The sequence below is a fragment of the Botrytis porri genome, assembly GCF_014898465.1.
Source record: "Botrytis porri strain MUCL 3234 chromosome Unknown BPOR_010, whole genome shotgun sequence".
In the NCBI taxonomy this organism is placed as follows: domain Eukaryota; kingdom Fungi; phylum Ascomycota; class Leotiomycetes; order Helotiales; family Sclerotiniaceae; genus Botrytis; species Botrytis porri.
In genome coordinates this window covers 44416-71037 of record NW_024066084.1, presented here as the reverse complement: position 1 = coordinate 71037, position 26622 = coordinate 44416, and the positions used below count along the sequence as shown (strand labels likewise).

At 30.9% G+C, this 26622-nt stretch overlaps 4 protein-coding genes across 4 annotated transcripts; all 4 read left to right on the top strand.

Annotated features, from left to right (window-relative positions):
• Positions 1-1406: 1406 nt before the first annotated feature.
• Positions 1407-2419, top strand: EAF01_007515 (uncharacterized protein; the record flags this gene model as incomplete). Its single annotated transcript, XM_038915771.1, has 2 exons — positions 1407-1581; positions 1638-2419. The coding sequence occupies 2 exons, from the start codon at positions 1407-1409 to the stop codon at positions 2417-2419; spliced, it is 957 nt and encodes a 318-aa protein (XP_038768242.1).
• An 871-nt stretch (positions 2420-3290) lies between these two features.
• On the top strand, positions 3291-4490 carry EAF01_007514 (uncharacterized protein; the record flags this gene model as incomplete). Its single annotated transcript, XM_038915770.1, has 4 exons — positions 3291-3461; positions 3517-3760; positions 3818-4141; positions 4330-4490. 4 exons carry the CDS (start codon positions 3291-3293, stop codon positions 4488-4490), a joined length of 900 nt encoding a protein of 299 aa, XP_038768241.1.
• A 5732-nt stretch (positions 4491-10222) lies between these two features.
• EAF01_007513 (uncharacterized protein) lies at positions 10223-11730 on the top strand (the record flags this gene model as incomplete). The annotated part of the gene is made up of 5 exons (XM_038915769.1): positions 10223-10331; positions 10390-10455; positions 10507-10520; positions 10575-10690; positions 10746-11730. The coding sequence occupies 5 exons, from the start codon at positions 10223-10225 to the stop codon at positions 11728-11730; spliced, it is 1290 nt and encodes a 429-aa protein (XP_038768240.1).
• A 13368-nt stretch (positions 11731-25098) lies between these two features.
• Positions 25099-26606, top strand: EAF01_007512 (uncharacterized protein; the record flags this gene model as incomplete). Its single annotated transcript, XM_038915768.1, has 3 exons — positions 25099-25568; positions 25639-26204; positions 26458-26606. 3 exons carry the CDS (start codon positions 25099-25101, stop codon positions 26604-26606), a joined length of 1185 nt encoding a protein of 394 aa, XP_038768239.1.
• Positions 26607-26622: the final 16 nt, after the last annotated feature.

Sequence of the window (26622 nt, the reverse complement as noted above, 5' to 3'; positions counted from 1 at the left end):
GTATTTTGTATGGAGAGATAGTTACGTGGGAAGAAGGGAAATGTGATTCGTAAAAATAAAATAAAATGGATTATCCACTCGATATATATATATATATCTATATAAGTATTTAGTGACGCTAAGGTCAAACATGGCTGAGGCAACCGCTTAACATCTCACAGCAAGCTCCGGATTTACAATTTACCTATTTCTACGAAGAGAATCCCTTATCTCTATCTAATTCCGCTTCAAGGAAGCGATATGGACTACTTCTGTTACACCATAAGCTTTTCGAGCATGTGTAGATCCCTCCTGACAAGGCTGACTTCGCTCCCCTATGAAATTGGATACTGTGGTCCATGCATTCCCCACACATCTTTCACGCTAAGCTCCCAACTGTAGTCGAACCATGAGGATTATCATATTCCCAAGTCAATTAAAACATTCGAATCATTTGAAATATTGAATTTGATTGAGACTTGAAAGTATTTTCGTCATGTTAATCAGTCACTTGAGGCTTTACTTTTTTGGTCATAGATATTTTCACAGGCTTGTCTTGGTGAACTAAAATATTAGATAATAAGGTGGGCGCTAGCAGATCAGCGTTATAGTTTATCCTCACTTCATCGAATTAACATCGGGTTATTTCTAAGTTCTTATTAGGTACAACTGCTGTCAGCTTTAACCTCGTGGTGGTATCGAATGATTATTCTCACAGCTAGAGTTCTATCATATACATGAATGCTCTTTATTGAAGGTATTGAACCTGTTACGACAGGGTTTCTGGAACCAGAAATACTGAGCACAGGTCACTACTCCGTGCTGGCGGCAATTTTTTAAGACTATGTAATCTTGAAGTATGTTGAAATTGTATTTATAGGCACAGAGATATTGTCCACTCTTGTTCCTTAGCAAAGCGAAGTATTTTGGAGTTCAAGCAGAAGAATCACCAAAGACTGTAGGCGGCCATATACTCACGTGAGGAAAGTGAAATGGCTTTTCATCCCCCCGTCTCTGATAAAGTGCCATCATAAGAATCGAAAAACGGTATGAACTTTCTAGATCAACTGGATCAAAAAAAAATAGTTTTTATACCGGCGACTGCCATGGAATTTGGAGCGTCTGGCAGTGATCCCCCTGGCGAAACATCATCAACAAACTTTTTAGAAAAAGAGAGGACGTCACTCATGATCAGAATTTTTTTAGGGAGGATGTTTAGCTTCATGTTTTTCCCACGTAATTTTCAATATCTAAAGCGTCGAAAGTGAATAGTAGCGGAAGTTTTGCTGCCGCTGCTTGCTTAAGCGAGCCATTTTACAGGAAACAAATCATGGGCAAACAGACCTTCCGATTGTTTCTTGCTTCCCCATCAAACGTACACATCCAAAATTTATCCACCAACTCATACAGCCACTTGGGAAAGAATCATGGATATGTTTGCGAAACAATTTCCCTCCTCTATGTTTCCATTTCAGAACATGGAAGGTAGCTCTGTTCAGATACAAGCCGAGTATGCCGACCGCGACCCAAACAACAACAGAATTCAGCCTGCGTCTCTCAAGACCAACCTGCAAACCCTCAAAGTTTCCAATGGCTCCCCAGGTGAGATAGCACTTTGTTTATAAAATTTGTTTTCATTTGTCTAACAGTCGAATCAGGAAACAATAATACAGATGATAACGTTGACATGTCAGGCCTCGATCATCCTGTTGGCGGAATTGTAAACAATCTGAACAATCGCGACACGAGGCGCAAACAACACACATCTATCAACACCGGTCAGATTCATCAGCAAGCTGAAATGGCACGCATGCTACAGCCCACCATCCGAGCACTTCAATCAGCCACCAATAAAGCTATCAACAATAGTAAGAAGATCGCAAGTCAAGGCGAAATCTTTATAGGACCGAGATTACCAAATGGTCGGAAGACTTCGCGACGCCTCCCGGAAAGAGATTCTTCCAGAGTGAGACGCGAGGATTCTACCGAGAAGAAACGTAAACGGAAGGAAACGCACAAGACTGTTGTGAACGCGCCCAATACAAAGCCGAAGAAAGAAAAGAACAAGAAGAATGGTGGCGCTAACGCTAAAGCTAAGCCTTCGGAGGGTGCTGTCAAGAAGCGCAAGACCAGAAAGCCAAAAGAGGGGAAAGTGGACCACATGGAATATTTGATGGAACATCGCAAGCTTGGGGACGTGAATGCGCTTGCTGCTGCAGATAAGACTGCCAGATTAAACACGGACGAGAAAGTGGATATCTATGGTCATGGACTGAACCCTGCAGATTGGGAGGCAGTGTATCAACTGGAATATCAGGCGCGTACTGCAAGGCTCAGAGAAAGACAAGCTAGGGACGAACAAGCGTTGATGTCGGCTTTAAACGGTCTCTCTCTTGATGTAGCAAGAATAGGTGGTGAAGATTATGATTTGATTCTCTGAGTTCAACAGAATCCATTCGGTGGAGATGACTCTGTGAACTTCGGCGAGTTTTAGTTTGCTATGGTTGGTAAATTTGCACCATGGTATTGGAGTTTTCCTCAAACAATGGGCCTTTCCTTCGATGTGATTATAAGAAGGAAGTCATCCGCGCCTGCTTCCTCGTACATAGCTACAATCTCATGTTACGATATAAATAAATTGCTTGAAAATTATTAAAGTCCTCTTGAAGTCGTATGCATATTTGGATAATTTGTTAACTAACGATCAAGCTCATCATATCTTAGGATATGTACCACGATTTATCTATCTGCTAGGAACAATTCGTAAAAATTAAATACTCAACAAAGTGCTTCCACATTTTAGAGATACGTTATGTGGATTGATTGAAAAAATTTCTAGCTCTGTGAATCTTCAGGATTTGTACACTCTCAAGTGATCTTTGAAAAGTCTTCTACAGAAAAGTTCATTATCCCAAACATACCAGACTGATAAAGCTCCTGCCATTCAATCAAAAAAAATTAATTTTATTTGTCTTTGAAGTTCAGTGTATTCATTTTAATCACTTCTACTTTTGTGTGAATGATACTGTAGCTATCCAATACCCTTCTATTAATACAAAAACTCTGATAAGCGAACTACGCTAAGTGTCTGCTGTATCAAAATCTGTGTTTATTTAAGAACATTCAACTTTACTTGAGTGCTCAACCTACTAATCAGACTTCTTCCTCGAGTTTTAAGCTTAGCATCTTTTCCAGAATACCTATACATATTTCAGTAAATAATCAAGTCGAGAATCATCTCTATCCTTTTGCTTGCCATTATATACATTGGAAGTTAAAGCCACAGAGAATATATCCCTTCTTAACAAGCTATGAATTCAAATAATACAACCGAATTGTCTCATGTAGACGAAAGCTTATCTAGATGGATGCCTCCACGATTATCTACCCTTTTAACAGATGAATTCGAAGGAAACGCAAGTCCTCCAAGAGAAGGTCGCGCCGATCGTCTCGTGATATTTCACTTTATGAGACATGGACAAGTGAGTTTCATTAAACATAAATATCTAAGAATGAAGGCTAACTACTACTTTAAAGGCATATTCCAATGTCGGGGAACTTAACAATCGTGGCCAGCTTCGAGATCCAAAGCTCACATTTGACGGCATACGGCAGTGCGAACTAGTGAGAACAGTTCTCAACTCCAACCGCAACATTAAGCAGATCTATTGTTCTCCAATGATCCGAACAATTGAAACAGCCTTGATTACATTCAGAGATGTAATGAAGTTTTCGATGAAAAAGTCTGCTATTCAGGTCACGGCCTGGGATGCAATTCGTGGTACGAAAATATGCATCTTCTATGATTTCTGGCACGTTGACTAATTTGTTTGAATAGAATGGGGCTCCATCCCTTGTTGCACAGGTACTCCACTAGCCAAGCTTCAGGAAAAGTTTGGCCACGAAATAGACTTCAGTCTCATCAAGCCTGGTTGGGAGTTCAACGAGGAGAAACACCGAGACAGATCTCGGGCCGATGAGGTCAAGCAATTGCTCTTCAAAATTGCTCGGAATGTGCAAGAGTTGACTCGTCGTGGCTTGATATCTGATATCAGAGACGGTGACTTTTTGACACGTGGCACATATTATGTGCCATACGAGATAGCAATTGTATCTCACGGCGGATTTTTGGAAACAATGCTGGCGGCAGAACTAGGTGGCAGTAAGTTCTTCATTTTATTTCGTCAAACTCGATTCTTCCTCCATGAACCAAGATTCGGTCATTTATGGAAGCTTCAACAGGTACACATATGCTTGGGTTTGCCTTCAATTCAATACCGGATCACCCCAAACTACCCTTTGTTGAGTCCCCGTTTGGAAACCAAACTCAGCTAACTTGTTTGATTGTAGGAGCCTCTGAATTCCCATATAGGAATTGTTTCCACAATGCGAATATGAAGTCTTTCTCTTTCGAAACCATCAGTGGTCCCGATGGCGTCCGATACGAACTGACTGAAACAAAAGAGAGTAAGACGCGAAAATACTCTCGTGGCCCAATCCACCTCGGCTAGAGTGTATTCGCTACAGGCTCAACGAAAAGGGTCGATTGAACTAATCAAGCGATGAGAAATATGACGGGAAACAAGGAGATTACAGAGATAATCTTATCGAAATGGGGATTTAAGCACTTCGATGCGTTTGAACTCAGCCATGAATAACACAACATTATGGCATTGCTTTTTTCACATATAACTAGAGCAATATATTTCTAATAAATTTTCATGTATCTCAACTATGGGATATTATTAGTATCAGCTGCACGTAGCATGAAAGGTGACTTACGTTCAATTTCTCTCACTGTCGTAAAGTGCCCCCTTTATTATCAAAATTCAAGAACGAACCTACATGCGAATACCAAGTCAATGAATCTGAAATCGTTAAAATTGACATGCATATCGAATGTGACCTTCAATTTTCATTACTTAGGCCGGAATACTTTTTAATATTCTCAAAATAATCGTATGGGGTTCTTCGCAATGAAAGAACCGAGCCAGGCAAATGAGATCTACCACAACCTTGCACCCCCTGATATTATGTGTGTCTCATCTCATACATCAGGGAAGATAAAAAATACAGCACACGAAGACCTTCACCTGTAATATCCCAGATCTCCAAGTTTTCAGCTTGGTAATATATTCCTTGATCATTCTCCTGGGTGGTGAAATGCGCAGGCACTGTATATCTACAATCTATATTCTCTGTTATCTTTCTTGGATACTAGTATGCACTTAATTAGTAAGTGATCAACGAATTCAAATCTTCAGCTTCACTATTGGGGTTAACAGAATAAAGAGCACGATCGTATAGTGTATTCAATAGTCCGAACTTGCAAATCTAAAAGTAGTTTTGAAACCTGAAAATAGCTCAGAATTTCAATCAGATTTGATATCTTAAATAATTTGAATGTTCTGATTCTGGAACTTGATCATCTTTATTATTGAACTGCAATCCGAACTGTTGAATACTCTACGATCGCAAATCAATCTCGACAATTAGATACTTCGTAGACATGGAATTATATTATCATAACTTCTCTCATGACACTTGCGAGTAGTTTCTTTACATTCTAGAATTAGAAAGACTTGGACTATCAAGAGTCATTCTAGCTCTCTTCGCTCAGTGCACCTGCCTAGGTTATTTCTAAGCGGATCGTGCCACGTCGCTTCACACATTGATGCCTCAGGTATCAAGGACAAGCGAGATACCGTCCGATTACATTGTGCCACCTCAATGCACCAGCCCACGATCTAATGTTAATGAAAAGATCTATCTAATCTTTCGGGTTGAGAAGTAACAGCTTTCGAGTGAAGCAGCTTGATGACCATTAATGCCAGAAACTCATTTTTAGCGCTATCTCCATGATTTATGTCCCTGATCCCGGAGACCGATAGCGGGGTATGACCTACTTTTGAGACGTGGAGTAGACAACAACAAGGAATACTAATCATATAGAATACGGCAATCTCACGCCGAAGAAAAAGAGATGCGGGGTATGTAATAAGTCGTGTTTGAATTTCGGCCATGTTTCAGTTGTTCGAGTAGACTAGTATTGTGATGGGTCCCACGAGTTCTGGTGCTTGTAATCTACGTTCACCCGCTGCGAAATCTCGCTCTCTTCCATTTTCTAAGCTTTGGAGTCGTACAGACCCCTATAGAAACTCGAGATTTGCTAGAGAAGAAGATCTTGTTTGCCCACGTTAGGGTTCTCGGTGATCTCTTCATATTAATTTTCCCGTCCAAGTATCTGTAATGCTGCGTTTGGTGCAACGCCTCGCGAGATTCGACCATGGGAAAGGTGCCAGATATGTAAGGGCAACCAATAATTCTAGTAGATGGCCGCAATAAATGTATCATTTCATTCTGATATTTCTCTTGGCACCGAGGAGACTGCAACAGTTGCCTTATGACTGCGAGATTTAAACGGTGAATGGTAATCTTTTCGATGCAAATCTTTTGTGGGCAGGTGAGGGTAGGACTTTCTCTCAATTTACTTTAGAAATTTTTCTCCCTGTAAGTAGAGACTCTTGACTGAGTTCCGTGTCAGCCAAACCTCTAAAGTCAGTATTCTAGTCGAACTGCGGCCTTTATAACTTCTATCAGAGCACTCGCCAAATGGATGATTAGTAATCCTCGTGTAGTCCCGCAGCTTCCAATGCGATAAACGTAACCCGCCCCCCACTGTTCTATAGCTGGTTCGAGTCTTGTGCTACTTCCGCACATCAGGGTTTCAGCGATTGAGTCACATTCTTTGTATTGTTACTCTCACCACTGATCTTTTAAAATACTAAACCCCTTTGCTGATCCGAGGCGCATTCTTGAAGACCTGAAAGCCTGTTTGTTTGCTGTTTTTGGGTTTTTATGCTATCTCTTGTTGCATTTGATCTTCGAATCTATTCTCTATATAGAATCGCGCCTTTATTTCGTCATTCCGAAGAGGACGCTGATATATTATTGAGTTTTTGTTTGCAACTCCCTGGGCCACAATGGCCAGTCGTCGAAATCAAGCTATCCGTGAAATTCTTTGTGCAAAACGTACCAGAGACCCAATCTGAATGCTTGTTTGTTAGCCAAAAAGCTTTTCGGCTGTTTTCTCGCAAATATAGTGCAGGTCTTGGTTGAGGTAAAAAAAATCATGAGCTGTTAAAATGTCTTCCGTTCTTGTTTGAAGGATTTAACCTCGAAATTGCAACTCTGGTGTAGCAGTAAAGATACATCTCCGCATACTGAAAAGATTGCCGAAAGAGCACTACGTCTTGTTTCTCTTCAACCATTTCTTGCATGTGCCGTAGGATATAATATAGTGAATTATTTCTCAAGTGGATCCCAAGCCTGTGCAAAAACATTGGCTAGCCTTACCCCCACCTGATATCAAAAGACTTACAGAAGTGGTCGTTGATCTAGGACGCTGTCATTCCTAACTAGTGTTTTGGTCCCTAAAAACACTGTTTGGGAGTAGAGGACTGGCTGTAAAATTGAGACTGTGCAGTTGCGTCACCATGTGGTGGCAGATTCCGTACTTAATAAAGCATTCACTTATTAATGTAATAAAATATTAAATACTTTGATACTATATTAAATAAATCATATCTACCCTATTGATCTGATTAAACTTCTTATTATACATAACAAAGCTTATTCTAATCAATAAGGTTTTAGTGAATTTCTTGAATTTTGAAAGTTTTATCGAAAACTTTAGCTTAAAGTAACAATTTGATATATAAAAAGTTTCTAGACTTTATCTGTTTTTTAATCCACTTTCCCCTTTCCCCTTTTACTTTTCCTCTTTCCCTTTTAAAGTCTTTCTTTCGAATCCATAAGAATTATATCTATCTTTATATTGTAAATAAATAATAGAGTTATTCATTTATTTATATAATAGTATAAAGCTTTTAATAGTTAACAATAATATAATATATATAATATAAAGATTTTCATTTCGAATTTATTTATATATAGATTAGAATTAAGTCAAACTCTTATTTAGATAATGTTTTTTAGATTTATAATATAATAATAAAGCCTGTAATTATAAGATAATTTAATAGAGTCTATTTCTTCTTAAATTTTTGTTTAATATTTATTATCTATCTTTTTGACCTTTTCCTTTTTAAACTCATTTTTCTAATCTTTATACATATATCTTTTCATGTAACTCTAATATATAAAAATAATAAGATCTTTAAGACCTTTATTTACTTTTTTCCTATAAAAATTAATAATAAATAAATGTTCAAATGAATTTATTATATCTAGTACTAATGAATGAATTGATTTTTTTTTAATAACGAAAGCGATATCAATATTATAATGTATAAAATAGAAATTTGTATAGAGGTTTATATTGAATTTCTTTTCGTTCGGAGTATTCACTTTGCTACTACAGGGAAGCTCGCTTGGTCATCAATCACGAAGTCACGATCACACATCAATACTACATACCTAGGTACTGGAGCATACCTTGCCTTCAAACTCTAAGTTTCGTGTTCCCAGCAAAGTAAGGACATATTTACATCCAAGATCCTAAGCTCGTTGAGATGCTGCCTTGTCTTGTCTTAGACCACCAGGACCGATCGGGGATTACATAATGCATGCTCTAGAATTCGAGGCCATACAATTGAGGCGTACAATCTTTCATTAAGCTTGACCAGAATGGCCGTCTGCGAAAGCTTTTACGGGGGTCTGGTTTCGATGCAAGCACCGGCAGTATCGAGTAGTCAAAAACTCGGTTTTTGATCTCACGGACGCTGTTGCATCAGCAGTATTTGTGTATGAGTGCACCTTCTCATCTCACGTGGAAGAGTGACGCCTTGACCTTGAACATGATAGAGTACAAGCTCACCTGATGCCGGCATTTGCGACATTCCTTTTTCAATATCGACCACGCCAAACATTATCCTTACCAAAATCACTCTTCAGCTCTTAGACTTTGTGGTTACATTTCGTTTCTACTTCAAGGCTCGAAGACTTTGGATACGTATCGTTGGCTGCAAAATGTAGGAGGAAGTCAGTATCTCGAAAGTGGTTAGCGCCCGAGGTTATACCGAAGTTCTTCCCAAGGCCGTTGGTACCTCATTTCTCATCCACTAGGGTTGCGATGGAAGGTTACTAGACACGCCTGACTATTGACATTTATCACGATGGAAAGATATAATCTTGTGGAACACGGATATGACGAAGCATTACTAGGAAGCAGTCAAAGTTTCTCGTTCCACGCGAACTGTATACACCTTTCCTTATCTGCTAATCGCAAAGACCTGTGGGTAAAATTGATCATTCATTCCTTCGGCAGAAGTCTTCTGACCGAAATGGACGGATTGAAACATTTGACATATATTCTGAAATCTTGTCCAGGGCCGACTCGAGTGTACACAGTGTGCCTGATCAGGTCACCGAGTAACGTTACAACAAGCTTTTTTATCATTCGTTTCATTGAAGCCCTTCAAGCTGAAGTGGTTTCTTCCCAACCGCTGGGGTAATAAATCCACTTCTTCCTTCATCCCACCAAGTGGCTTATCGGCAATCTTGTACCCCTGACGATCGACCGGACATTTTATCACCCAGAAGAAGGGCACCTTCCATATTTTGATATTCGATGTTTTGCATGTGCCGGGGAAAGGTAATTCCAGATGTCTCTCACATGCAACCTAACCACCATCTATCAGGATTCAACTCCTTAATTTCCTCAAATTCCGCGCCCGTGATGATTCTTGGAAGTTTTTCTTGTTCCCGAGGAGAGTTTTATATCACATTTGCAGTCGAAAGTAGATACTAAGTAGAACCTCGCGGATATTGAATTCCTTATCGAGAAGTCATTTTGACAACCCCTTACCTCCGTGAGAAATGTTCGTGGGCGTCAATGATCGGAATGTGGGAATCCCAGCTTTGAGAAATTGCCAATATCGTCGTTTGACCTCTTACCTCCAAGAACTCAATGTAAAGTTGTTATTTGATTGCAACCTGATTGAAATGTTGCTGTTTGTTAAACTTAATTATCTGAGTAACGTGTCGTCACCTTGAGAGGAGCCACAAATGGACTGCTATGCAATCGCCTGAATGTTGGTTGTGAAAACAACAGACGTAAGTATAAGAAGGTCGAGTATACCTTCCAAAGAGTGACTCGAATAAACAACGAGACTTCACTCAAACTTGACTCTTTCGATAGCCGGACTTTTCGAAACTCTCAATATCTACTGAGTTCATTCTAGACCCAAAGTCACAATCAAACTCGAACTATTCTTCAATCATGCCGTCGCTCTCTGCAATCGCTCCTCTTGCAGGCATTATAGCCAGTATTCCTTCTGCGATGGCGGGCTTTGATCCGACCTCACAGAGTAATGTTGCCGTTTATTGGGGTGAGCTTTCTTGAACGTCTCGAGCATTACCTGCGAACTTTGTGTTGACTCAGCAAAGGGCAAAACTCATATGGACAGGGCTCTGGAGCTTTTGTTCAGCAACGGCTCTCACATTATTGTCAAAGTAGGTCTCCTTAGCCGAACAATATATACCAGTAAATCTAACATGATAAAGATACGGAAATTAACGTACGGAAATGCTCTGAAGGGAATCCCCATTTAATTTTCTAACAAATCTCGTAGATCATTCCCCTCGCATTCTTGAGTTCTATCAATACGCCAGTCCTCAATTTTGCCAATCAAGGAGATCCATGCACAGTGATTTCAGGGTCTACGTTATTCTACTGCTCAGAGCTCGAGTAAGTATCAACCCTCAACTCCCTACTTAGCAACTTCTCTAAACATGCAATCTAGAGCCGACATCACCACATGCCAAAAAACATATGGCAAGACAATTATGCTTTCTGTTGGCGGGGCCACTTATACCGAGGGTGGTTTCACATCTACTCAAGCTGCCACAACCGCTGCGAATAATCTTTGGTCATGGTTTGGACCTGACACCTCAGGTGACATCCGACCTTTCGGAACCGCTGTAATCGATGGATTCGATTTTGACTTCGAAAGCACGGTATCCAATATGCCTGCATTTGGAAATCAGCTCCGCTCGTTGATGGATACAGATAAAAATAAAACGTGGCTTCTATCCGCTGCCCCACAGTGTCCCTACCCTGATGCCGCAGATGGACCAATGCTTGCTGGAACAGTATCATTCGATATAGTCTGGGTACAATTTTACAACAACTACTGCGGAGTACAATCATTCGTCCCCGGTGCATCAACACAGAATAACTTCAATTTCGATACTTGGGATAACTGGGCCAAGACAGTATCACTCAACCCTAAAGTTAAAGTCATGCTAGGCATACCATCCAATACTGGAGCAGGAGCTGGGTACACTTCTGGGGCCGCTCTTGCAAGCGTCATCGCATACTCAAAAAGCTTCTCCAGTTTTGGCGGCGTAATGATGTGGGACATGAGCCAGCTTTACGCAAATATTGGATTTCTCGATGCGGTCAATGCGGATCTCGGAAAGCCAGCGGTAACGGTACCAGTCACAACTAGCACTATTACCAGCACTAGCACCAGCAAATCTTCAATCACTACCACTACTAGTACTACTACTACTACTACTACTACTACTACTGTCACTACAACGGCTCCAGGCTCTACTCTCACAACCATAACAACAACTAGCGCGAGCCCTACCTCGACTGGCGGTCCGCTTGTCAACGAGTGGAACCAATGTGGTGGACAGGGCTGGACTGGAGCCACGAATTGTGTCCCTGGCACAACTTGCGTCTCATATAGCATCTGGTACTCACAGTGCAACCCTAACTAGATTCCGGTCTAGTGATGAGGGTGACGATGTTTAAACTCCAGCCTGTTATGACAATGCAGCAAATATGTCTTCCATTGCCTCACATTTGTACATTTCTGCGAGATTGTTTCACATAGCTTCAAGTCATTCGATTCCTTTGTATATACTTATAGCCGTGAGGTTGTTCAACGGCTCGGTGGCTTTTCTTTTCGGCTAATCGCACATATTCCATAAACATTGCAAGTGGATCAGGCATCTTCTTTATCTTTTTCATATAGAACTTTTATTAGCAGCTCATCATATACCAATTTCATCAGACTTTCTGATTTGAGAATTAAACATCTAGATCGTCTATTTCTCGTGATTCCAAGGACGGTTTGATGCTCACTTGAAGTGCCTGTGTTACCCTGTACTCTTGCACATCCTCCGCGTTGACTTGGTTCTCCTTCTTGAGAAATAAGATATTTGACAACAGTTCTAAAAACATCACTTTCCAAGTTTATCTTGATCTTTCAGCTCATCAGGATCGTGTCGACAGAATTTTTGGTGAATTTTCTTCGCTACGTGGAAATCGATTCAAACTCATGGTCCTACTGTAACATTGTAAGACTGTAATGTAGTAATATCAAGTCCTAATTCTTGGAGGTTAGCTCTAGAATAACAATAATAATAGTATTACTATTTTAGTATTAGTTGAAGAGTTAGTCACTTTAGCTTTAGGCATAAGTCAAATATATAATTATCATGATACAAGAAATAAATACTAGGTAAAATATATAATATTTTATAAAGAATAAAAAAGAAAGTAAAAAGGTTCTAACTATATAAAGGATGGATACCTTAAATATCCATATAATTATATATTGAACCTGTAACAGTACTCCCCCTTAAGGACTTGCTTATTCCAAACAAGCTAAATTCATTATATAGCTTATCATTATATATAAATTAAATAAATAATTGAATTTATTGAATTAATAATTTAGATATTTTATATTAATCTGACTTTTTTTTTGTAAATTAATCTTCAAGTTTTTTATATTTTCTTTAAACATTTTAATATAAATAACAAGATTATTTTAGCTTTAAAGTTATTCAATACCTATTTTAATACACTAGATTTTTCAGAATATATATAGTAATATTCTATTAATAGTTTTTCATTTCTTTTCAAATCTATTATTAATTGTTAAATAGAAGTATAATATTTTTATTTAATTAGATAATAATAATCATTTTCATTATAATTATTTATAACTTCTTTAAAATTTATTTCTATATTAGCTCATTTTCGCTATCTTTTCTTTTGAAAATCCTATCTTTAATAATAAGTAATTCTGATTTATTAATTATAATTTATACTAAAAAATATATTCTATCAATTACAAAAGTAAATAATAAATAATGAAAAACAAGAAATATTTAAACATTATTTAATAATTGAATAAGATAGAAATAAGAATAAACTTTTATAATCTTATATAACCCTATCCATCGATTATTTAATTTCTTTACTTTAAAAGGTTTTCATATTTTTAATATTTATGAATATTTTTTAATCTATACAATAATATAATAAATTAATATAATATTAATTTACATTTTTTATATATATCATAATTACTTAACTTATCTAATAAGAATTTATAATTGTAATAAAATTCTTTTTATTTTATCCATCATTTTATTACCCTTGAAAACTCTTATTTTTGTACTATAATCATATCTAATAAACAAGGTTTATTAGGCTTTATATTAATATATAAACTAAACCCATAATTAATAAAGAATAATAAGCAATTAATAATCTTTAAAATCATATTATTCAATACGAATTTAATAAAAAATAATTATTATATTTAATTATTCTAATGAGAATTTATAAAGACTTATAAATATTACTTAATAATAGAATTTATTCGTTTTATTTGCTTATCTATTTGTAAATGGAATATTAAAAAATACTAAAGAATCACAACTAATTATTCAGCTAATTAAAACTAAAAATTAAATACGAACTATATACTATAATCAAAAATAATATTATTTAATAAACCATATAAAATATAAATATAACTAATAAAGATATTAATAAGCTCTTCTATTATAAGTATTCTAACCTTTATAAAATATCTTATTTTAATTAATTAATAAATAATAATTAGAATATACTTATATATGGAATTGTAATATATATAATCTAAAAACAATATAATATAATCTACGGTAAAAACTCCGAATGTCATCATTCCATGTATTAATACCTCAAATGTTAGATTTATGATTAAAGTAATCTTAATTAGTATTTTGTAATGCTTATTAATCTTTCAATCTAATATACAATCTTTTAGGAATTAATAAAATAAAAAAAAAGAGATAAAATTATTAATTAGAATTCAAGAAATTTAACAAAATAAATTATTTTGAATTATTTTCAAAATTGAAATTAAAATTTAATTTAATAGTTTTCCAATTGATTTTGTTACAATAATCAAGCTTTAGCACTAACCCTCCTATTACTGAAATATTACTAAATTGAATTTTAATTTCAATTTTGAAGATAATTTAAAATAATTTATTTTATTGAATTTCTTAAATTCTAATTAATAATTTTATATTTTTTCTTTTTATTTTATTAATTTCTAAAAGATTATGTATTAAATTTGAAACTTACTAGCCTATAAATTTAGCGATAGTATAACGAAATGATAATATTTCGCTCTATTACATACTAATTGAGGTATCAATATATGAAATAATGACATTCGGGGTTTTTATTGTATAATCTATTGATATATTAGATCAGGCTTGAAAAAGGATTAATAATAAATATAGGAATTCAAGTGAAACCAATCTTAATAATTTTATATATATATAAAGATCATATATTTATATATATAAAGCAATCTCCTAATATGTTTGTAATTACTAATATGTACAAAAAACAAAATCGATTATTTTAGTCCAATCTGAATACTCAATTAGGTCAAATAAGTACATCCTATAAATAATTTGTACTTTTAACTTATTATTTAATAAAATCTATAATCTTTCTTAATAATATATTCTATTATTTATTATATAATAGTTTTATATAATAATTTGAAGTGTTTTTCTGAATTCTATTAGTCATTTATATATATACTAATTCTTAATTATTATAATAAGTTAATAAGCTATATTTAATCTTCTATAGGTATTATCGATTAGTTTATTGATTAGTTTATCTTCTATAGATACTATAAGGTCTGTTGATGCTAAGTGAATATTAGTTTTTAATTTATTATAAAGATTAATATCGAATTTATCTACTAATAAAATTATATGTTTTCTATTCTTTAAGTATTTATTGTCTTTAGTTATAAAGTTTGGTTTATTTTTCTTTTTCTAATTTAAAATATTTAATTGAATAGCCTTAAATTCTGGTTGATAAATTATATAAAAGTTATAATAAGAAAAAAACTTAGATTAATAGACTTATTATTAATTCAAAGTTTTTATTGTAATAAAGTACTTTAGATTTTTATAATTAATAAGAATCTCAAATTCCTACTACAAATTTTAAAGCTTTAATTTTTTTTATAAACTTAATAATTATAAACTTTTTATTATAAATTTTATAATTGTATTTTATTATAAAATATTTTACTAAAAAGTAAGCTATTAATTATAAAAGATTATTAAAATTATATTGAAAAAGTACTCCTCCTAATGCTCAATCCAAAGCATCTATTTCCAGAATTGTTTACTTATTATAATTAAAATATGTAAAAACTAATATTATTATGAATATATTCTTAAATATAACGAAAATATTTCTATACAATATATTTTAAAATTAATCAATATCCTTTTATAATAAATTATAAAGAAACCAACAAATCTTTAAAAAAATCCTTTATAAATTATTAATAGAAATTAATAAACCCCAAAAAACATTACAAATTTTTTATTAAAAATAACTATTCTTAAAATATAATTACAATAACTTTTTCAGAATTTATCTATATACCTTTAATTGTAATTATTAATTCTAAATAATAAATAAAAATAATCTCGAATTCATATTTATTTATATCAATTTGTAATTTAGTATTTATCAATTTTTGTACTATAATTTAAATATACTTTTTATACTCCAATTTATTTGTCAAATATATTATATAATATTTATTTAGTTTGTTAAACAAAGTATAATTAATATAATATTGAAAGAATGTTAATATATTATAAAAACTAAAGAGTATAACAAATAACTTGAACAAATTGAAATGAGTAATTGTCGGAACACGTGACCAACAACGTGATATTACATGTCACACTTTACCCCACATACATACAAAATATATAAGTGAGGGTAATACACATAACGTAGTTTATTAGTGGGTCGGCTATATCAATAAATCGGCCACTTTTATCTTAAATTGTTACTTCAAAGCTATATTATTTAATAATAACTAAATTAATTAATTAAAATTATTAAGAATTTAATAATTTGAAATCTATTACATTATTTTAATAGGTTTTTGTATTATAATCTATCTTTTCATATTTATTATAATATTAATTAGAAGATACTTTCCCATTAGAATTTCTCCCTTTTTAATATTTATCATATTGAATCTAAATATCAATCTTTTATTAAAATAATATATTAAAAGCTTTTTATTTAATAAGTACTCTTCCTTAATATAATTAAGTTTTTTATATATATTAATATTTATCTAATATTTTATTTGCTATTCGAAATATATGATTCTTTATATTTAAAAGTATATTTTTATAAGCTAATCTTTTTATATTTTTAATTAGAATTAGTATAATCTTAAATATAGATATAGGGGAGCTTGTTTGATAATAAGTTATTCGAGTTTTAATTAAGTTATAAGGGATTTAAAAGATTCATTAATTTAAATTGAAAAAGGGGAGGGTAAATGTGCAAATTTGAATATTTAATTTCAAAAGTATAGTTTTAGAATTAAATAAAATTAAATTTATTTTTTGAAATTCTAATTTCATATTTTAAGAAATAATTGATTTCTTATATACAACTTTAAAAATTATAAAAAATTTAATCTTTGAAATATAATTAATATGTATTTTAATAAATTTATTAATTTAATTACTATATAAACATTTTAAATTATTAAAACAGTTAATATTAAGTAGTTGAATTAAATAACTTGAATATAATAGTAAACATAAATATATAATATTATTCTCTTTATAATATATTTGAAAAGCTACTAATTTATAGTTCTTATGCTTATTTAGTATTAACATTTGATATTTACCCTTTCTTTGATTCTTAATATACTTATTGAAATATTTCAACCATTCTAAACTCATTGTTACAACGAATTAGTAACAGCGACCGAATCGTGAGCATTTAGGCTATGATAGTAATATAGATACTAGAGATTCAGCTACAAGATACCACAGGGGTCTAAACAGCCTAGAAAGCCTCAGGCTCTAGGCCAATATTAGTTATAAAGAAATCTAAATTATAGGATATAAACCCTAGAATAGAGTGTCCTAAAAGGAATAAAAATAAGAAACGGAAATAAGTCTGACTAAAATTAGTAATACTCTAGGGAATTAGTTCCAGGATAAAAGAATAATTAGGAGAATAGGAGTTTAGAAATAAGTATTATATAACTCAAAATCGATCAACTTATCAATCAACTTTTTAATCGACTTATCAATCAACTTTAAAACAAAGATCTATATAGAAATAGATTTCATTACAATATAAAGTTTTGTGTTTAAGAATAATTATTAATTTCATTATTATAGTTATGAGAATTATAATTAATTACAACCTTATTAAATTCCTATTTAAAGTTTAATTTAAACTATTTCAAAAGAACTCTAGATATTTCTACATAATCCTAGAGGCAGCTCCCGTAACACTCATCTTATTATTTATTCACCTATTAGATATAGATTTAATAGCTTATTCTATAGAAAAATTAATTTCAATATATTAATTAGAGAGATAGATCTGTCCCTAAACCACTAGAAATAGAAGAATAGTTTCACCCTTTTCATTTCTATATATTATTATTATAATCTATTCTCGATTGCCTAACTATATAGATTTATTTTTATTATATCTTTCAATACTAATAACAATCATTATTATACATATAATTTTCATTATAAAACCTATTTTATTAAAATTATAGAAATCTTTATTCAAAATATTATATTTCGCTTACATATTTATAATTAATCAAAACCATATTTCAATAAGCTTAGAATCCTTATAAAAAACTTTTTAAAAGTTATAAACACAACTAAAACATATTTTTAATTCAATTCAATATTTTACAAATCAATATATCTAAAGCTTCCTAATACATTTCGTACCTTTCGATTTGAAAATATAATTCACTATATCTTCCACATTCTTAAATTTAAATAAAAAACCTTTCAAATCTATATCAAAAATATATTAAATAAATACCTCCTCTTCTAATTCAATCAAATTATAACTTTTTAATCGATTCTCAATTATATTAAGTTTACCTCGAATTTTATTATTCAATATAGTTCAAGGTATATAATAAAGCTAAGCTGCCTTTCAAATTGATAATTTTTTATTTGATTTAATAATTTAAATAGTTAAGATTATATATGCTTCTTTAGAATAAATTTTTATGATTAATTATAAAGAAAACGTATATTAAATATAGAATAATAATTAAAGTTAAAAGTAGTCAATCCACTAATATAACCGACCTACTAATAAACTACGTGTTACGGGAGCTGCCTCTAGAGTCATGTAAAAATATCTAGAGTTCTTTTAAGATAGTTTAAACTAGACTTTAAATAGGAATTTAATAAGATTATAATTAATTGTAATTCTCATAATTATAATAATAAAACTAATAATTATTCTTGAGTATAAAGCTCTATATTATAATAAGATTCGTTCTTTTTATATAGACCTTTCTATTCTACAGAACCTATAGTTCTGTCCTACTTAAATCCCTTAAATCCTAAGCTTCAAAAACTCCTGGCTCCTTAGATCCTAGGCTCCAAAGGCTCCAACGTCCTATCACATGACACTTATCACGTGATCCAATGTTACCCGTCGTAACACTACGTTATATAAATATAGTAATTCCCTTTTCATACAAAGAGGATAAATAGAAATAAACAACCCTTTTATTTATATATATTGTATATACACACCTTACTAAGTCTGTCCAATAGTAATAAAAGCTATTTTCTATTTATTACCTTTTATAATATAGAGTTTATTAAAAACAATAATAATATTCAGTTTTATATATACTATAGTATTATAAAGAGTATTTAAAGTTTTGTAAATAATAAAGAATGAATAATGATTTTTTATTATAATATTATTTAATCCTTAATAATTTTAATATATATATACGCTGTTATTTGGCTTAATAGCTAAAAGTAAGAATGTAATACTATGTGATTTTGATTCCCGAATAAAGCTTTTATGAAGATTATTATTAATTTATTTATATACAACTTCAAGCTTTAATAATGATAATAAATAGTTCTTAAAGTATAGTAACTTCTTTCTAGATATTAGCTTAATTTTATAATCCCATATTCAATATAATAAAAAAGTATTTGTATAATATAAAAAGAATATGAGTAACTTATCTTATAATTAAAGAGGAAGCTTTTATCGAATTTCTATATCATTAAGTTCAGGTTTTCTAATTAAAAATTTAGAGATATCTGTTTTTAAGGTTTTATATAAGTAAACCGGTTTGTAATAATTATGAACAAAATTATATAAGTATAATAATAATTGAAATAGGATTTTAATCAAATCTTTTTTATTAAATAGAATATCTCTGTATTTTTTTTATTGAAATAAATTATTTATAATAAAATAATTGTATTAAAAAATTCTCTATTATTTATAATCTAATATTTTACTATTTCATTAAGTTTATTCTAAATAATTCTTATTATATAAATATTATTCTGTTAATAAAAAGAAATAAAACTTAAGGTTTATAATTAATAAATATTCTTTATATTTGAACTTAATAAAGGTGGCTATACTTTTGATATTAATATTAAAAGTGGTAGTAAACAATTACATTTTGAATTACTTTATTATCTATATTAACTAATCATTTTTTCTATTGAAATTATATATATATTCAGGAGATTATTTATCATTTAAGCTTTTATATAAGAACCTTTGTTACAAGTTTTTATATAATAATAATTTATATTCAATATAAGTATTACTTCAATATTTAATTTGTTTTTATTAATAACAAACTTATATCCCTCGTTCTTTTCAAATTAATCTTTTATATATAATAATCAATAAGCTTTTTTAAGAAATTCTTTAATCAATAATAATGTATCCAAAACTCTTTCTATTTAAAATTATTTCCGAATTATTAATAGATTTGTAATTAATTGTAATAAATAAATTACTAATATTTAAATAGTATATAATATATCTCAAAAGCAATATTATATAATGTAATAGAATAATATAAAAAAGAAAATTATATTTAATTAGTTTATATACAGATTATAATATTAAAGTTATAACAAGTTGAAAATAACTAATGTATTAGGAAATAATTTGGTAATAAAAAATAGCTAGGTTTTATAACATAATCCTATAACTATATTCATAATAAAATATTTAGTAATGATATTTACAACTTTACTATTTATTAAGTAAAGTTTTCTTTAATAGAGTGGAGTTTGAATATATATTTTATAATTAATAACAAAAGATTAATTTATAAACACTTTTCCAAAATATTTGCTATTTATTAAACTAATTATATCAAAAAGAGATTTATATACTAGAAATATAATAGTTTTAATAAGTAAAGATTTATTATTTATAATATTAAATTGTAAAGGCTTTTTACTAATAATAACTTGTTTTATTTATTCAATATCTCTTGATAATCTTTATAAGTAATTCAATATAAAGATTAAACTTTTCCTATGTAATTATTAATTAGAGATATTAATATATTATAAGGTAAAGTATTAAATACGTTTTTTAAAAATATTAAAGATTTAATTTCAATAAATCCTTGAAATATATTTAATTATTATTTAAAATAGAATGTAATATAAGTATTATTATTATTATAACTATTTTAAGAATTATATTCCTGAAAATCATTTCAATTATAAAATCCATCTTAATATTAATTAGAATGTTGATTACCTTGATCAATAAGAGTACCTTGATACAACCTACAACCATTAAAACCTTCTCAAGGATCTACAAATCCTAAGCTTTTTTTAACTACTTATTATATATCTGTTTATTTCTTAATATTATAATTCTATATTAAATAATCAGGTTTCTAATAATAATAATAGAGATTAAATCAATGTTCCTCTTTTTGTTATTAATTTTATATTCTGAAAGCATCGAGATTTATAGGATCAAATAATACTAATATAATGAATAATATATTAATCAAAAATATATAATATTATATAAAGTTTGAAATTCGTTTTTGATTTTAAAAGGTATTCATTCTTTTATAAATTCTAACTCCAACTTTAAATTTCTATTTCTAATTATTAACATTAATAAGAAAATAAGAATTAGAATCTTATATAAATAATTATTAAAGGTTATAAAAGATTTTAGTTTTCATTATTATAATTATTTCATATGGTTATTTATATTATATTATATCGAAATATTCTAATTGAATATAAAAAATCGAAAGAAATTTTTTATTATTAATCATGTTAAATTTATTAAATCAAATCGAGGCTTTACATACTACATTGACTAAAATATAAAACTCATTAAACTTATTAAAAGAGGAATTATTTATAATATAAATCAAGGTTTTATTAACAATATCATTTATATTAATCAATTTCTTTTGATATACATAACCATTAATAAAAAAAACTAAATGTAAAAACTTCTTTTTATCTATATCGAAAACAATCGGATCAATTATCCAGCAGATTTGTAAACCTTACTTCTAAATAATATATTCCTTTTATTAAAATATCAATCCCATTTTCTCCCCTTAAAAAAGCTCAGAATTCTTCGAAGTTTATTATCAGCCAACCCCACCCTAAATAAAAACATTTAATGGATTTTATACGATTTGAAATTATAATAATTAAATCAATTGAAATTAAATACTTAATTAATTAATTATAATAATCTTAAGGAAATGTTTTATAATTAAATCTTATTTGAATGTTTATTAAATAATAAAGAATAAATCAAATATATAATTAATAATATTACATAAATAGTTAAGATAATCCTATTAATTTTATATTAATATTAATAAAGAAAGGGGGCTATAAAGTTTATAATTATAAAGGCTAAATAGCTTTTCTATAATCTATTATTATTAATTAAAAGCATTATTGATTTTAGCTTTAAATGTTTTAGACAAAATAGATAATAACAAGCTAATATTCGAAGTACTTAGTATATTAATTATAATGAATAAAAAGGATAAAATAAAGATATAGATGAAGATGAAGATAAGGATAAAGATAAAAATGAAAATGAAGAGGTGTAAAAGATATAAAAGATTATGAAAATTATAAAAGGATTTGTTTTGAATAAATAAAAACAAAAATAAAGAATTTCTTTTCAAAATTGAATTGCTTTTATTATAATGAGATTCTTTTGTAGAATAGAATATATTATTATAGTATAAGAGATAAATACTAAATAAAATGTGTGATATTCTATGAAGAATAAAGAAAAAGATAGAGAAGTTCCGACTATATAGAGGGTAAATATCTTAGACATCCATATAACTATGTATTGAACCCGTGACAATAATATAAAAGTTGAATTGAAGTTAAATCATAAGAAAGAACTTGATTTAGCTGAATTTGTTTGCTTTTTCTAGGTTTTCTTTAAAGAATATCCTAGATTCATATAGTTTGTAATGAAATTCTAGCGGTTTTTATGTTTATGAATCAGATTGGTTTAAATCGAATCTTATAGAATCATTTATATTATAAAAGGAAAGTACGATTAAACAATTTAGCTCGTTTTATTAATAATTTTTATTTGTTTTTATTTCATTCTATTTCATTATAAATCAATTTTGTAAGAGATTTGATAAGATGATAATATAATTTTATAATTTTATAATATAAAATGATATTATATATGTATTAGTCATTAATATATCTCTTAATTAGTAAGATATTAACAAGTGATTTAGTATACTTATTATGGAATCTCACAATAACAATTATCATAATATGCTGCGTTATATGAAGGCTCCTGGGGTGCAACATACGAGAGGATTTACGATGAAGGATATAGATGTTTAAACGTTTGAGAAAGATCTTCAGAGATCTCATAGCTAGATGTGAATATTAAGGTATACTGGGAATGCAAAATGTACCTTAAATGGAACAAGCTCTATTCTCATAGAAATAGTTGAATTAAAGCGACGCTTGCTACTAGATTCTCGATTTAACCCGGCCAAGAAGTATAAAGCATATATAACATAGTTATGAAAGGAATCTTCATGCCAATGTAAAGCGTGGAATGAGTAAAAACAAAAACAAAACACCCTAGTATCATGCGGGGGCTCGTAAGCTATTAGATTTGATCTATATACTGTTATCTTGTCACTGGGGCCTGGAGGCTGATGGTATTGTTCTATCTATCATAGTGATTGGAGTAGTGTAAGTTAGTAATATGGTGGCTGATATCGAAGCTTTAGATATTATACTAGTAAATATAAATAGCTGAATTATTTACTAGAATACATAGGAGATATTGATAATATTAGTAAAATTATGAAAATATTAGTATTTATTGAATTCTGAAGGGTTTTAGTTGCATTTTTATAGGAATCCAGAAATATTCAATAAAAATCTTTGTAATCAGGTAATATTGAGGTAATTTTCATTAGAATTTGTTAGAATTCAATAGATTCCTATATTTTCGTATTTTATTAGTGGTGTGTATATAAACAATTTTTAGGGTTATCAAAAGATGTCAAAATGAATTGTAGACTTGGAAAGATTTATGACAAGGACAAGACAGGGAAAGACTGTAACAAAATGGATAATACAGTCAGAAAAGGTGCTTTATTGTATTCGACAAGCGCCAAGCAATCTTTTCTCCAAAAGCAGACCTAGGTAGAGGGAAAACTTGTTAAAGAAATTGCTGTCGCGTCTTTCTCTCTTTGTTGTTATAAGTAGAGCCTGGTTGAAGGTGAGAGACTTGAACTATCAAGTTGCTTCTATGCGAAGCTGAGCTTGAGCAATTTTAGTTGCCTGGGTGAATTTCGCTATTAGTTGAGACGAGATAAGGGGGGCAACTGAAATTCACTCGATTTCCTGCCCAAGTACAGTACCTACCTACACACAAAATTCATTAACACTGCCAATAGAAACTTATGCTTTATATATTATACCACGGTAACAAGCATCAGAGTCTTTCGACAAGCCAAAATACAAAGTCGAGCCTGAGATATCATAATCAGATTCAACCTTCTATTTTGCGAATCATGTACACATTCTAAGTGATGATCTGAAGCTCTCAAGAAGTCCCTCCACAGGCTATAAATCCTTTTGATGGGATATGAAAACATAATTTGCAAGTCAAATGTTTCGGAGCGTAGTGGAAAAAACTTATGCGTCGGATTTTACGAAACTTTTATATGACGTATTGTTGATTATGTATATTTCATTTTTCAAGACTCAGGAATTCATTTGTATATGATTACATGATACCTTTTATTAGCTTAATTATCTAAAGAGTTAAGAAAAAAAAAAAGTATAAAAAAAAATGAGGGAAGGAATAATTTCAAATTGAATAGAAAATATAAAAGGTAATTATGAAGTAAATTTAATGAAAATTTTCATACTAATATATGTAATAATAGTATAATAAATTACACACTTTGCTTTTCTATCACTTTAAGTTTAGGTAAAAATACTCAAAATACTCAAAATACTTAAAATACTTAAAATACTAAAAATACTAAAAATACTAAAAACACTATTAAGTGTTTTAAGTGTTTTAGGTGTTTTGAATCTTTTGAATTTTTTAATATCTATTAAATTTATAAACTAATATATTTATAAGAAATATTCACACTTCGAAAAGATAGCGAGTTTACTCGTCCCGGAATTACTTATATATTACTTAATCTAAAATACGGCCCACGTGATGCATTGAATTCACTTCCGATCCTCACTCTCAACCGTAAAATTCTGGCACTGTGAGATATTGAGTCTTCACTAGTCCTTTAATGTCTCTTGTACAACAATCTTGTTAACTTAAAAGTCTTCCAAGATCTGATTACCCTTCTTCATCTATCTATCATCGATTTCATACGCCACGGACGCGAGACATCAGTTCTCTCATAAGAAGAACTAAACATGAATAAGCGCAAGCTATCATCAAAGTCTGATGACTCAGATTTGGTCAATTTATGTTCATTCCTTCTGCCGGAGGTCCAAAAAATTGTGAATGATCGCAGAGTGTCGGAGAATTCTCCAATCAGACCACTTTTAGAAGATATTTTGCGCCATGATGGAATAATTCCTGTTCCCAGAGAATTTTCCCAAGCTACACAGTATCCATCAGTCAGGAGATTGCATCCATGTGGGTTACCAAATACTGAATTTTCTAAAGCTTCAGTTTCCTCTTTAAACAAAAGCATTGCAGAGGATGGAAAGACTGTGCGAGACTATTTGCGCAACAAGCCGGCAAACAATAGCAGTCGTTATCCGGTAAATCAAACAGTGAGCAGGCTCCCATCCAAGTACATTGGTGCCGCAGTAATACCACCTCCAAGGCCAATTAAACCTGTTCTGAACACGTCAAAGAAGCCGATACCTAGTACCTCGTAAGTTTGTCCATCCATATCTAGTCAACGATGATGAAGAAAGACCATTAACAATCTACCTGTACTATAGGGACATTCCACAAATGCCTCCGCTGAAAGACCGAAGAATTTACTTTCTCAAAAGGCACGAGACTTCAGATGTACCATATCTGGCGCAAACCGAATTCCCTGAATTCGTTACTGTGGGAGAAGAGAAATTCTTTCAGATGTGTCCTTTCGCAGGTTTTGCATTCAATGTAAAACGAATTGGAATGTTCTCTGATCCGGATGACAAGGCAATCTATGACCCTGAATATACCCAAAACAAAAAAAGATGCATTGGTAAAGCGAAAATCATCTACTTGACTAACTTAATAGACTCTACCTATTTCCATAAGATACGAGGTTCTCAGTCTCCATACGTTATAAGAATACTTTGCGGATGGAGTATTGAAAAGATTTGGTTGAACACAAGAACTTGGGTATTGTTTGTCGATGGGAAATCCTTCGAGGAGCGGATTTCTTCTGAGGCGGAATTGGATGAAGTTTGTATGCTTGGTAGTTTTCTCGGTGCGAACACAGAGGAAACTGCTTTCCTACGGAAGAGGTACCGTAATCACAGGTTGAAGGAACGCCATAGTCATTCTATTGAAACCGGTAAGCACTCAAGATCGACCTTTATTGTATGGTTATGCAAGACTTCAGTAGTCGGGGTTGCAGTCTTACAATACGAGGCTGGAATGTCTGGATCGACTTGGAATGTTCGAATGGTTTGAGCTGTTGATTATCAGTCGACCATCGAATTGCTTTCAAATTCGAAATCCTTGACCTAGTCTTCAATTCCGGACTACTGGGCTGCCTCTGCGCGTGGTTAATATATTTTGGTCGACTAACCGTTGTTTTCCAACAGGTAATTCTCTTGTAAATAAGAGAGCTCTGCAATCAGGTATATCGTCGGTAGATGAGGCACAAAGTAAGAGAGTACGTGAAAACGATTATGTTGCGAACGAAGCTCAAAACGTGACATCAGACTTGGGATGGCGACATCGTGATGATTGAGGAAATTTATGGTCGA